This window comes from Chiloscyllium plagiosum, chromosome 11 (assembly GCF_004010195.1).
Source record: "Chiloscyllium plagiosum isolate BGI_BamShark_2017 chromosome 11, ASM401019v2, whole genome shotgun sequence".
NCBI lineage: Eukaryota > Metazoa > Chordata > Chondrichthyes > Orectolobiformes > Hemiscylliidae > Chiloscyllium > Chiloscyllium plagiosum.
Window position 1 is genome coordinate 65,296,140 of NC_057720.1, and position 14,288 is coordinate 65,310,427.

The 14,288-nt window shown below is 41.8% G+C and overlaps 1 protein-coding gene across 4 annotated transcripts in view; it reads left to right on the plus strand.

The window, feature by feature from the left end:
* The window catches only part of LOC122554483 (P-selectin-like), a 63,548-nt gene that overhangs the window by 44,155 nt on the left and 5,105 nt on the right, over positions 1-14,288 (plus strand). For 3 of the 4 annotated variants that reach the window (XM_043699588.1, XM_043699587.1, XM_043699585.1), the window contains 5 exons: positions 2,016-2,201; positions 2,745-2,930; positions 5,474-5,599; positions 7,510-7,540; positions 9,215-9,270. In XM_043699588.1, coding sequence (XP_043555523.1) covers positions 2,016-2,201; positions 2,745-2,930; positions 5,474-5,599; positions 7,510-7,540; positions 9,215-9,270 — 585 coding nt within the window. The remainder of the gene's footprint in view (positions 1-2,015; positions 2,202-2,744; positions 2,931-5,473; positions 5,600-7,509; positions 7,541-9,214; positions 9,271-14,288) is intronic. The other variant, XM_043699586.1, reaches the window with a different exon arrangement.

Below are 14,288 nucleotides of genomic sequence, written 5' to 3' on the forward strand. Positions count from 1 at the left end.
CCTTGACTTCCTTCCACCTATCGCATTTCCAACACCCCTCCCCCAAGTCTCTTCTCCCTACCTTTTATCTTAGCCTGCTGGACACACTTCCCTTATTCCTGAAGAAGGGCTTATGCCCGAAACGTCGATTCTCCTGTTCCTTGGATGCTGCCTGACATGCTGCGCTTTTCCAGCAACACATTTTCAGCTCTGATCTCCAGCATCTGCAGTCCTCACTTTCTCCTCCTTCATTTAAGGTGTGTACATGACACGCTAGGCCAGTATTTATTGTCCATCTGTAATTGTCCTTGTAATATGGTGGTTGGCTGCCTTCCTAAACTGCTACAGTCCTTGTATGTTCCATGTCCACAAGGAGGGAGTTCCAGGATTTCCCACTGACACTGAAAATAGCTGGTATACTTTCAAGTCAGGATGGAATGTGACTTGAAGGGGAAACTTGCAGGCAGTAGGATCCCCATGCATCTGCTCTCTTTGTCCTCCTGCATGATTGAGGGTTTGGAATGTGCTGTCAGAGGAGGTTTGGTGATAATACCCACAATGCTGCCACCGAGCATTGGTGATGTAGGGAGTGGATATTGGAAAGGTGGCTGTCCAGCATGTTGAATGTGAGCACAAATCTTGGAAATAGGTGCCATCTTTCATTTTTAAATGGCTCTGCGGTAATTCTGACACCATAAAATCCTCAGTCTCTATGACTTGTATTCAGTTAGCCTATTTTCTTCAATTGAGAGTAGGCTATTGGATGTGCCTGTCTGGGTATTACAGAAAATACTCATTCTAGGTGAAAGAAGGGAAGGAGGCAGAAAAGACAGGAAGGGCATGAAAATTATGTGGTGACAAGGGAATCATTAGGTTAACTGTGTTCTGTCTGCTTGTAGTTACTGATATAATGTAGTTATAACACTAAAGAAACTAGCAAACTGCTATTACTTTGTGTTACAGAGAGTGCGCCATGCCATATTAGCAAGGGTTAACTGACCATTTATCGCACCAAGGTGTAGGCAATTTAACTTCCTCCACATGGCTGCAACATTCACTCAGTGACTCAACCTAAAGTGTTATTACGATGTGAAGAGTTCGAGACACTCTATGGGTGTGAAAGGCACTATATTAATGTAGTCATGATTTGCTTCCAAATAAACTTAAAGTATAGCCTGGTGTTACGTGATTTTTAACTTTATATTAATGTAAACTTTTTCCACCTTTCTCTTTAAGTTGTCTATGAGATCAATCCACAATCAGACCTGACAGAATAGTTGCGGAAGGTGGCTGTTAAGACCATGTTAAGAAAGAAAACTGCTGAATATAAAATGCAAAATTGCAAGCACAATATTTATTTTTAACTCCTGTTATCTCATAATGTTTTTCTCATGACAATTGTCTTCAGTTAGGGTTATTGTTACTTTTGAGAAGATACAAAGATGATCAAGCTGATTTAGGGTATCAGGAATTTAAGTTTACGAGAAAACCTTAATAAATAAGGCATATTTTCTTTAGAAAGTGAAGGTAAAATCTTGCTTAATTGAAACATTCAAAATTATAGACAGACTTCACAAAGGTGGCCACAAAAATGAAAGGAGGCAGTAATTGAAAATTCAGGATGAACTTTTTCATCCAAAGAACGGGAGTCGTAGAATAAACCACAACAGAAGAGCACAGGGGTGAACAATGTTAATGGGTTCAAGTGAACATTCAATGTATCTTGGAAGAAAGAAATAACTGAATGATAGGTGAAACTGTAAGCAAGTTGGATGGGTATCAAAGAAGCTTTTTGAGTTTAATGGATTTATTCTTTTCCAAAAACATTTGCATTGAATCAGCGATGACATTACTTCAAACATACGTTTTTTTTTCAGTTCTTCTTTAATTAACTGAATTATATGATCAGTTTGAACTTTGGATTTTGCATGTTAGCTCTGCAAGATTGTGTCAGAATTCTTCCCTGTTGATGGCTGACATTTTCCAATGTAAATGAAGGGATGTGATATATAATAAAAATGTCTTCATTGTTTCAGCTGTAAGATGCAACATACCGAAGAGTCTAAAGCATGGTAGCATGAGCTGCTCCCATCCGAATGGAGCGTTTAGTTACAACTCAGTGTGTGACCTTGGCTGTGCAAAGGGGTTCTATTTGAAGGGAAGGAACCAGCTGGAATGTACAGCCTTAGGGCAGTGGACAAATGAGATGCCAAATTGTGAAGGTACATGATTGCTTCAAAAATCAAATAATATTATCTTTTAAAACATTTTGTTTCTTCATTTGTATTTTTAAAAATCTCCTCCATGTTGCTCTTAGCGTCAGTTCCCTGATGAAGAGAGCAGGGAATGGGTTTTGCTATTGGAACAGCAGGCAAATTCAAATATGCCTTTTCCCTCAGGAAGGGAGGCAAAATTAAAAAGCCTATGCCCTTTGCTTCTTTGTCCTATTCACTTGTGTTTGTCCCAAAAGCAGCATTGGTAAAAGCCTAGGAGTGGCACATTTGCCAATCCTATGTCCAGTCATTTCTCTGTTTAAGCACATCTATGGTGTGAGCAGTGAACTTGTCTGGTGGCTGCTTGATTTTGGAAAAAGATATTTAGTACAGATGCTGCATGTACAAAAATTATTATTGGTGTTATTTACATTGATATAATTTCAAGTTATGCAATTCCATGAGAATCATTTTGACATTAATTACATCAATAATTATTGGCCAGTGGTATACATTTCTCATAATAACGTCACTTCTTGAAATCCAACACAGTGGTGAAGTGTCAGGAACTGAATGTTGATCATCCGACAATCATGAACTGTTCATATCATCTTGGAAATTTCAGCTATGGCTCAATATGTGACTTTGACTGTGCTGAAGACTTTAAATTGGAAGGATCTGTGAGACTCCAGTGCAATGAATCTGGACAATGGACAGACGAGGCTCCCCATTGTAACGGTACTGTTTAGAACATCTAGTCAAAATGAAGTGACTTAATGCCACTAGACGAATCATTTGAGAATTTATAGAAGAATGCATCATTTATGTAATACCTGAGAATAGGTTTTATGTGTTGAATGATAGAAAAGAGACAGAGTGTGGCTTTGTTAGTAAATTAAATGCTCTGTGTTTTACAGCTCTAGTCCGATATATCAAAAAAGGTCCCAGGTGGATCTCTGGTCTGTGCTCCACTAATTCCAGATAGAATTATGGAAAAGTGCTATAAATAGCCTTAGTTCCCAGGAACAAGGTCTTCTACTCCTGCTAGCTATGTGTAGATCCCACTAAGGTAGTGTACATTAAATGAGTGCAGGAGTAGGTTTCAATATGAGGTATTCCATACTCAAATAATATATCACACTCACTGTGGAAGCTGTTTCATGGACACATTTTGTGATCCTAGTAAAATAACATAAGCTAATACCAGTTTGATGCTTCACAGCACACACTATCATGAAGATTAACTAATTGAAAGTTTATTCCAATTGAAGGATACTTGATGCCTCCAAGTTCTCCCTTTACACAGATTTGTCACTGAATAGAGACATGGAGTCAGAGAGATGTACAGCAGAAGGAAATACACCCTTCAGTCCATCTTGTCCATACCAATCAGAGATAATAAATTAATCTAATCCCACATGCTAGCATATGCGGGATTCCCTTCCTATTTATGTACTCATTCAGATGCCTTTTAAATGTAGTAATTGTACCAGCCTCCAACATTTCCTCTGACAGCTCATTCCATACACTCATAGGATGTATCATCATCAGGTAGTCTGGTTCTTGGACTCATTGAATCTTACAGAACAGAAACAGACCAAGCAACTCATTGTGGTTAACCAAAAGATCTGTTCAATTTAGTCTCTTCAAACAGATCACTGAGTTAGTTTATTGGCTGCACCACAATAGCTAATTTCTGTTGATGCAGAAACAAAGAGTGCCACTACGGGTAGTGCATTTGATGTAGCCTATATGGATTTTAGCAAGGTTTGTGATGTGATCCTACCTGATAATCTGGTCACCAAAGTAAAAATCATAGAATCAAAGCAAAGTAGCAGGTCAGGTCCAACACTGGCTCAGAGACAGGAATCAAAGGTGAATGGCTATTTGTTTTTGTGACGAGAAGGCTGTTTGCAGTAGAGCTATGCAGGATTCAGTACTGGGCCATCACTTCTTGTGGTGATTTGCGCTTTAAGTGCAGGGGAATGATTAAAAAGTTTGTGAACAGTATAAAAATTGGCTGGCTGTTTGATAATGATGAAGAAAGACGTCAACGGACTAGTCAGGTGGGCAAAACTGAGACAAATGAAGCTGAATCCAGATAAGTGTGAGGTAATGCATTTGGGGAAGGCTAAAAAGATAGAAACATGCAATAAATGGTAGGATACTGAGGAGTGATACTGACCAGAGAGATCAGAGGAACCTTCGAATGCATGTCCTGAGATCCCTGAAGGTGGTTGGACAGGGAGATAATGTGATCAAGAAAGTATACAGGATATTTGTCTTTGTGAGCCAAGGCTGGGAGACTCTGCTAGAACTAGACAATACACTAGTTAAACGATAACAGGAGTATTTCATGTAATTCTGGTCGCAGTACTATAGGAGAGACGTGATTGCATTGGTGCAGAGGAGATTTATGAGCATGCAGCCAGGATTGGAGAATGAATGTTGTTTTCCTTAGAACAGAGGAGGCTGAAGGGAGATTTATTGAATGTGAATAAAATTATGAGAAACTACTTGAATTGGATGGGAAGGACCGATTTGATTGAGGGCTCACTAAACAGGATCTGTAGATCGAGAGCACAAAGTATGAAGTTTGGAGGGGATGTAAGAGGAAATCTTTTAATCCAGATGTGCTGAAGACCTGGAATTCACTATCTGAAAAGGTGGTAGAGACAGTGACCCTCACAATATGTAAATATTACTTAGTCATATACTTGAAATGCTGTAACCTAGATGACCTACAAATTAAGAGCTGAATAGCTTCACATCAACTGGCATAGACATAATGAGCTGAAGTCACCTGTGCTCCTCTATTTCTGACCTCTTGAACAGCTCCCATTTGAATTACTCCATCAATAATGTCTATGCCTTGAACTGCTTCAATTCTAATCTTTAGAATTTCTTCCTGAAGCTGTCAAGTTTACTTTCCTCTAACACACACCTTAAAACCTGATCTCTTTGACAAAGCTTTTAGTTGTCTGCCTTAATATTTCCTTATGTGGCTTTATGCCATGTTTTGTTTTATAATGGAGTGCATTGGGATATTTTATTATGTTAATAGTGTATGAATGTAATATACATACACTATTATGTAATATACATACACTATCAATGCTCATATGAAATTCTTAATATAATGCAGAAAGAGAGGCAAAATCTTATAAATGTAGCTGGTTCAAATTGCTGAACCAATATTAGACTGTGACAACAACAGCAAAATGTAAATATTAATGTATCAGGTACACCATTTGACAGTCTAATGGTCTTTTTATCTTTAGTGCTTTTAGGGCTACCTCCTTCATCGAATGCTCTGACTTATGTCAGCACAGTTGCAGCAGTTGCTGTACTTGCTGGTATCCTTGCTATGATTGTGACATTGATTAGAAGAAAACTGAAAACAAAAGGTAAATCATAACTATTACCAGAGTGCATCCTTTATGTTTGCAAATGATGTGACTTGAGCACCACTACTTACCTACTGTGGTGCCAGAAAAAAAAATCACACCACGAGAAGATTGACCCAGATCTTCCGATCCCAGTAGGGACAAATGGTCAGGTGTTTCTCACTATTGGGGAAAACAATGGAATTGCAAGTTGCAAGGAGTCAACTTACATTGGGATCCCAAACTTCTGGTATGTCAGAAATAGTTCCATAGGAACCCTTGGGGATAGTTTTGCAGGGACCTGTCAGGGTGTAAAGGTGAGTTGTTTGCCTTGGATTTAACTTCTTTTTCACACTGTTTATTAGTGTTAACCCTAATAGGTGTACAGGAGAGGTAAACCAGGAGGGGTGTCTTTACAACCATGACACCCTGGCTCACCACCCAACTTTTAACCTGGTTGGTTTCCTCTCTCCTCCCTCCATCACCTCCCTCATCCTCCTTCTTCCTCTCTCTCTTCATCCCTCACCTACTTCCCCAACTCTCTGCCAGCCAACACCTCCTCTCAACCACAATTCCAACCCTCCCACATGTCTCCAATATTTTTCCAATTTTTAAACAACAGATATCCTTTGCCGCTAGACTACTGTGTAGCAGGAGAAGCCTCTCCACAAAGTAGCTTGGGTGACCACTTTGCAGAACACCTATGTTCTGTCAGTAAAAGTGACCCGGAGCTCCTAATCACACTTTGACACACCGCTATGTTCACACACCAGCATCGCTGTCACAGGCTTGCTCAGTGCAGGCACAAATAATAACATCTCATTTTCTGTTTGGGAATCAACATTGAGTACAATAACTTTAGAATCTGATTCCATCCTTCTCTGATTTTTTTTTACCCACCCCACACCCAGTCCTGTTATGACATGGGTTGCTTTCAGCATATTCATCCCATTTTCACCCACTCCCAGGTAGATTATCACACTCCGTGGTTTGCTTTCAGCACAGATTCCCTATTCTCCGCTACACTCAGCTCTCAATTCTGTTTTAGTTTCAGGTCTCTAGCATCTGCAGTTCTTTGTTTTATATTAGCCTGTGGTTAAAGCTGATCTCGGGCAGGCTGTCAGTAAGCGAGTAGCCCTAGATCTGTATTGAGCACTGGCCTCCCTCACCTATTCCATTGTATCACCTGCAGGCAGTTCAACCAACTGCCACCACCCATGGGATTGGAGGCTGTGTGGAAAATCTGTAAATGTTTATTAATCTCAATCGGCTGCCCAATCACTTGTGAACAGGTAGCCTGGGGAGGGATAAACATTCTCTTCCGAATGAATAATTCATGGACCCTGTGTCTTTGGTGCTTTGTCTTCCTTCATGTGTCAGGCTAGACAGTAAGTGGAACTAGCTGTTTAATCAAAGATAGCAGTCTGTTACTTAATCCTGCTGTTCCTGCCTGACATCCAGACATATACTTTCCGGCAGCAATCAATAGATGTCAATTAAAATGGGGACCTCTCCTAAACTTTTGGCTCTCCCTAATCCAGAGACAGTGGTTGGCTAGCTCAGTTGGCTGGAAGGCTGATTTGCGCTGCCAACAATGATGCCAACATCATCGGTTCAATTCCCACATTGACTGAGGTCACCGTGAAGGACTCTCCTTCTCAACCTCTCCCCTTGCTTGAGATGCAGTCACCCTCCAATTAAACCACCATCAGTCATCTCTCTCTAATGAGCCCTCTTGGACTATGGTGAACTTACCTTGACCATTTTTTTAAGTCTAGAAACACTGAGGCCCAGGATAGCTTTCCTACTCCTGCCGAGCTGAAAGCACTTCATCATGTTTTAATAGTTCAAGTCTAAGTCTGAAATTTTTAAAACTTAAAGCTTTTTAAGGTACAAGTGTTAATATTCTATTTTGTTTCAATTATTTTCAGCATATGATACAACAAAGCTCAATTCTGACAGGTAACTTCAATTTCTTTTACTTTTACGTTTTGAAATAAATAGAATTTCTCTGCTGTACAAACTGGGAAAGGTTCGATTCCAACTTTGGGCGATTGTCTGTGTGGAGTTTGCACATTCTCCCTTTGTCTGTGTGGGTTTCCTCTGGGTGCTCCAGTTTCCTCCCACAATCCAAAAATGTGCAGATTATGTGAATTGGCCATGCTAAATTGCCCATAGTGTTCAGGAATGTGTAGGTTAGGTGCATTAGTTAGGGGTAAATATAGGATAGGGGAATTGGTCTGTTTTGGGTTAGTCTTTGAAGTGTCGGTGTGGACCTGTTGGGCCGAAAGGCCTGTTTCCACACTGTAGGGATTCTATGTCTAGGTGATATAAGGAAGGAAAGATTTAAAGTAGGTAGCAAGACTTTGAATTCAGAGCAGACCGAGTTCTGTAATGGGGATGAGTTCAGGCTGAAACCATTAAGGATGATAAATTGCCCATTGCAGAGGCAAAGGGAAGTAAACATCATGCATTACTTGGGGTGAACAAAATATATCATAGCTCACAATCATTGATGGCATTGGAAATTTGCTAACATTGAACTTTTACAGCCTGGACAGCAGATGGGAAGCAAGAGAGCTATAAAATCAGCGGAGATGGTAGGGCAATGGGCAGGAATGAGGAGAAATGGGGATGGCAGCACAGCACCAGGCTCATCACCCACATACCAGCAATGTGTAGGTATTGGGTAAAAACAATAACTGCTGATGCTGGAAACCAGATTCTGGAGTAGAATGGTGCTGGAAAAGCACAGCAGTTCAGGCAGCATCCGAGGAGCAGGAAAATCGACGTTTGGGCAAAAAGCCCTTCATCAGGAATACAGGCAGAGTGCCTGAAGGGTGGGAGGGAAGGGGAAATGAGGAAACTGTTGAAGTCCACATTGATGCCCTGGGCTTGAGGTGTTCCAAGGCAGAAGATGAGGCGTTCTTCCTCCAGGCGTCTGGTGGTGAGGGAGCGGTGGTGAAGGAGGCCCAGGACCTCTATGTCCTCGGCTGAGTGGGAGGGGGAGTTGAAATGTGTAGGTATTGGTCTCCCTTCCACTGTTTCCTGCCCACTCACCCCTCTCTTATGATAGCCTGTCTGACTGGCCCCAGAGAAACCGCTTCAGATACCTTTAATCTGGTTTCCAGTGGCATTGAAGCATAATTGCATTCCCAGCAGCATCCACTGCTCCCGGTGGTGCTGCTGTGGATACGGAATTGCTGGCCATCAGCTTGGTTGTTCTTGTCCCTTGTTGGGGCAAAAGTCACGACCTCAGAAAATTAACTTCCTGAGCTGTGTTTCCAGGGCTGACAGAAATGGGTTTGCGTCTGACTTTTAAGTTAGTGAGCAGGTTCACCCCCTCCTGTGTAAAATTCAGCCACAAGTGTGCTTTTTGTCCATTTACTACCAGGCATCACCACACCTCAGAGAATACCACTGATACTGAAAACCTATGACACTTGCACCATAAATTTTTAAACTATTAAGTGAAGATGGGAAGCAAGTCATTATCTAACAAACTGAGTCAATGTGTGTTCAGAAATGTAGATTCCTGAAGTAAACATAATTCCAATTTTGATTTTGAACAATGTCTGTGAACAACACTCTGCAAGCTCAATTACTATTGAATTATTCTGATTTGTCTTTTTCCAGTACTGAAGGCTTAGAAGGTATGTTTGAGAATCCAGTGTTCGACAATTCTCCTGAAGGCAAGATTACAAATCTCATCAATATATTATACTGCATAAGAAGAATCTAGTTTGTAACCAATCTTAGAGAAATTTTCTGAAATTTGTTAGTTTTCAAAAAAAATGCAGTGTTGTTTGGGAATACAGTTCTCTGAATGTTGACGGCTGTCTAGTATTGTTTTGGGAACCAGAGATGCAAACAGGAACCCTGCTGCAGGCTCCAGTGGCCTTCTGGTCAAGGCACTTCAGCAGCAGTCAGAATACTCCATAGCTGAAAGATCCTGCTAGATAAAGACCAAAACTTGGTAGACTTATTGCTTTTACATTGTTCCAAGAGCCATAGAGTCATAGACATGTACAGCACGGATTCAGACCCTTCGGTCCAACTTGTCCATACCGACTAGATATCCCAACCCAATCTAGTCCCACCTGCCAGCACCTAGCCCATATTCCTCCAAACCCTTCTTATTCATATACCCATCCAGATGTCTTTCAAATGTTGCAATTGTATCAGCCTCCGCCACTTCCTCTGGTAGCTATTCCATACACGTACCACCCTCTGCGTAAAAAAGTTGACCCTCAGGTCTCTTTTATATCTTTCCCCTCTCACCCTAAACCTGTGCCCTCTAGTTCTGGACTCCCCCACCCCAGGGAAAATACTTTGTCTATTTACCCTATTTACCCTTGTAGCTTTCTTCTACTTTGGTGATTTGGCATCACAGACTAACAAAGTGGCTCAGTGGTTAGCACTGTTGCCTCACAGTGGCAGGGATCCAGGTTTGATTCCAGCCTCGGGTGACTGTCTGTGTGGAGTTTGTACAGTCTCCCTGTGTCTGTGTGGGTTCCCTCTGGGTTCTCAGGTTTCCTCCCACAAAGATGTGCAGGTTAGGTGAATTGGCCATGCTGAATCCTCTATAGTGTTCAGAAAGTGTAGGTTAGGTGCATTGTTCAGGGGTAAATATAGGTTAGGGGAATGGGTTTAGGTGAGTTACTCTTCAAAGGGTCAGAGTGGACTTGTTGGGCCAAAGGGCCTGTATCCACATTGCAGGGATTCTATGATCATATGCTGATTTTTAAAAATCTATTAGATATGGTTAACAATTTGATAATGAATTGAGAATCCGTTTTATGATGTTGATAGCTAATTATTGACCAGGACACTATTGGTAACTCTCTTGATCTTTTTTGAAATAGTGCCATGGGATCTTAACTTTTACAGCCACCTGAACAGGCAGCTGGACCTCAGTTTAATGTCCCGCTTGAGAGAGGTCACCTCTGACAGTGCAATGCTACTTTGCTACTGCATTGGAATATTAGCTCAGGTTTTTCTTTAAACACATAATCCTAGAGTGGGATATGAACCCAGGACCTTGTGGATTTACTGGCAAAAGAGTTACCAACTCTGAGCCAGAACTGATATGTATTGAGGAATGTCCCAGCACAGGGCCGACTGTGGGTTGTGTTTCAACAGAGTGTCTTGTGTTTGGGCATCTCATTGACGATCATTGAGAATCCAGTGTTGAGAATGCCTTATCCTGCATCATTCACAGAGAGCAATATATTGTACTTCCTCACCAGAGCAGGTGTTCACATATGGGATATAGTTTTAGGTCAGGAGTGGCTATCAGAGAAAAGCCTCAGAAATTCAGGTGAGAATAATGGGGAAGACGACCTGGGACATTAAATTCAATCAATAATGCCTTTGCACACAGCAAGGTAGAAGCAAAATGTCCTCTTTGTGTAGGGTAATGCACATCAACCTACAACAGAAGGAACTGATCTGATGCTTTTATATTGTCAGACAGTCTACCAGGACATGTCTGTAACCTCACCTTCCAGTGAACTGACACTCAGACCATCCATTTCCTTAGTGTGACAGAAGCTCACTTGTATCTGGGGATTCATCGGGTGCAGATGACAATTCCAAGCTAGCCCATGGAGATATGCTCGGTATCTGCATTGGAGCTGGTGGCTACGAATGCTATATCAAGTGACTGGACCTCTTCATCAGCGATGAAGTGTTGCTCTCTCTGTTTCTCTCTCCTCCTGGGACTGTTGTGGCTGGACAGGCAGCAATTCTTTTCTAAAAGCAGAAAATCAGAAAAGGTGAGGTGGAGTAGAAGGCATGAATTCTGTGGTGACACCATTAGCAGCTTGACCATCATTACCAGGTCCAGGGAAGATGAAGGTGAGCTTGGACTTCAAAAGGGACATATGTTCTCAGCAATTAGGAATGGCAAACCTTCAGTCACTGCCAGCCCCATGATGCAGAGAACCTTCTGCTGCTCAGAGGCTTGTCTCCCGCTGCTTCTGCTCTGCCTTTTTCTACTTTGTGCCCTGTAAGAAAGCAGAAGAATATCTGGGGATAGTGTTGTACTGTGTTTAGGTAATCCTTCTGCCACATATGAATAGCTAGAAGTCTGAGAAAGCAGCAGGAGCTGGATGCAAGATTGGCATTAGAAACATGTGAAGGTGAGGTATCTGGATGTTAGCCTTGAGTACCGAGGGCTGTGGAGGGATGAGGTTTGTGATGCGTTTGTCAATGTGAGAGGTTTGAGCAGAAGATATCATATGTAGATGAATTGTTTGAACTTGACTACCAGCATAAGGTCATTTAGATTCCTTGTGACACAGCGACTAGGTTTTGTGCTCCAGACATTAGCGTTGGCCTCCCTGGTCACCTTCTCCATATACATTGTGAGAGAGGTCATTGAGGGCCTCCTGATCCCTGTCCATCTCCACCACAAAGTCCTACAGCATGGACAAATTAACTCTGGAGTCCATTCACTGCCCTCATGTTCTATTTTCCAGTTCTCTATTGTAGGACTTTTTCCCTTTAAGAGGAACAGACTGCCTTTAAGAACAGAAGGAAAACTATGCTGTTTGTAACCCGCTGCTCAGATTCCTAATAAGCACGGAGGATGAGAGTAGCATTGAAGCAGTTTGGCTGAAAGCTAATTCAGTAAGTGAGGTGAATATACAAAATTTAGATGTTGCCTATCTCTGTCTCAATGGATATGGGCAGATCAGGAAGCTGCCCAAACCAATTTAGAGTGCCTGATATAATTTTGCTTCACTTTCCCCCCTCACCTTAAATGCATGCCACATAGTGTTAGACATTTCAACTCTTGGGAAAAATATTCTATCAACTCTTTCTATGCATCTCATCATTTTATAGACTTTTTTCAAGTCTCCCCTCAGCCTCCGCTGAGAAACAACCCTAGTTTTTCTAGCCTCTCCTTAAAGCCCATATCCTCTAATTCAAGCAACATCCTGGTAAACCTCTTCTGCACTTTTCCTAAGGCCTCCATATCCTTCCTGGTCTTCTAAAGCTGCAACATGACATCCTGACTCTTGTACTCCATTCCCTGACCAATAAAGGCAAGCAAACTACCTAGCTACTTGTGTGGTCACTTTCAGTGGGTTATGGACTTGAACCTCAAGATCCCTCTTTACATCAGTGCTGTTAAGCGTCCTGCCTTTAATTGTATACTTGTCCCTAACATTTGAGCTCTCAAAGTGCAGCACCTCGCAGTTATCCGATTAAACTCCATCTGCCATTTCTTCACCCATACCTGATATATATCCCGCTCTATCATCTGACAACCTTCTACACAATCCACATTTTCACCGATCTTTGTATTATCTGCAAACTTATTAACCCACCTATTTACATTTTCATCCATATCATTTATATCTATCACAAACAGCAGAGGTCCCAGTACAGATCTCTGTGGATACCACTAGTCATGGACCTCTAGCCTGAAAAACACCCTTTCACCACTACCTTCTGCTTTTGATGGGCAAGCTAATTCTGAATCCATTCAGCCAAGTCGCATCTTAATCTTCTGGATGAGCCTACCATGAGGAACCTTGTTGAAAGCCTTAGTAAAATCCATGTAGACAACATTCACTGCTCTACCCTCATCGATCACTTTTGTCACCTCCTCGAAAAATTCAATCAAGTTAGTAAGACATGACTTGCCCCACACAAAGCCATGCTAACTGTCCCTAATTAAGCCATGCTCTTGCAAATGCGTGTAAATCCTATCCCTCAGAATTCCTTCAAATAGCTTCCCAACCACCGACGTGAGACTCATGGATCTATAGTTTCCTGGACTATCCCTATTTCCATTCTTGAAAGAGGAACAACATTAGCTACTCGCCAGTCCTCCAGGACCTTTCCAGTAGCTAGCAAGGATACAAAGTTCTTGGTCAAGGCTCCAGCAATCTCCTCTCTTGCCTCTCTCAATAACTTGGGGTGGATTCCATCGGGGTCTGGGGGCTTATCTACCTTAATGCTCTTCAAGAGACCCAATACTACTACTTTTTTTAATCTCAAAATGCCCGAGCAAATTACCATGCTCCACACTAATCTCATTCTCCTCCATATTCTTTTCCTGGTTGAATACTAATGCAAAGTACTCATTCAGGATCTCAGCCACCTTCTCTACCACAGATGCTTCAAAGCACTTTACAGCTGAAGTACTTTTGAAATGTAGTCGCTGTCATAATGTAGGAAATGCAGCAGCTAACCTGTGCACAGCAAATTCTAATAATGAGCAATCCATTTTTGTGATGTTGATTGACAGGTAAAATACTGATCAGAACTTTGGAGGTAACATCTTTGCTCTTCTTAAAAATATTGCAATGAGATCTTTTACATTGACCTTAGTGGAAAGATGGAGTCCTAGCTTAATGTCTTATCCAACTCTGACAGTGCAATGTTAGACCATAAGACATAGGAGTGGAAGGAAGGCCATTCAGTCCATCGAGTCCACTCCGCCATTCAATCATGGCTGGGCATTTCAACTCCACTTACCCGTATTCTCCCCGTAGCCCTTAATTCCTTGTGACATCAAGAATTTATCAATCTCTACCTTGAAGACATTTAGCATCCTGGCCTCCACTGTACTCTGCGGCAATGAATTCCACAGGCCCACCACTCTCTGGCTGAAGAAATGTCTCCGCATTTCTGTTCTGAATTTACCCCCTCTAATTCTAAGGCTGTGCCCACGGGTCCTAGTCTCCTCGCCTAA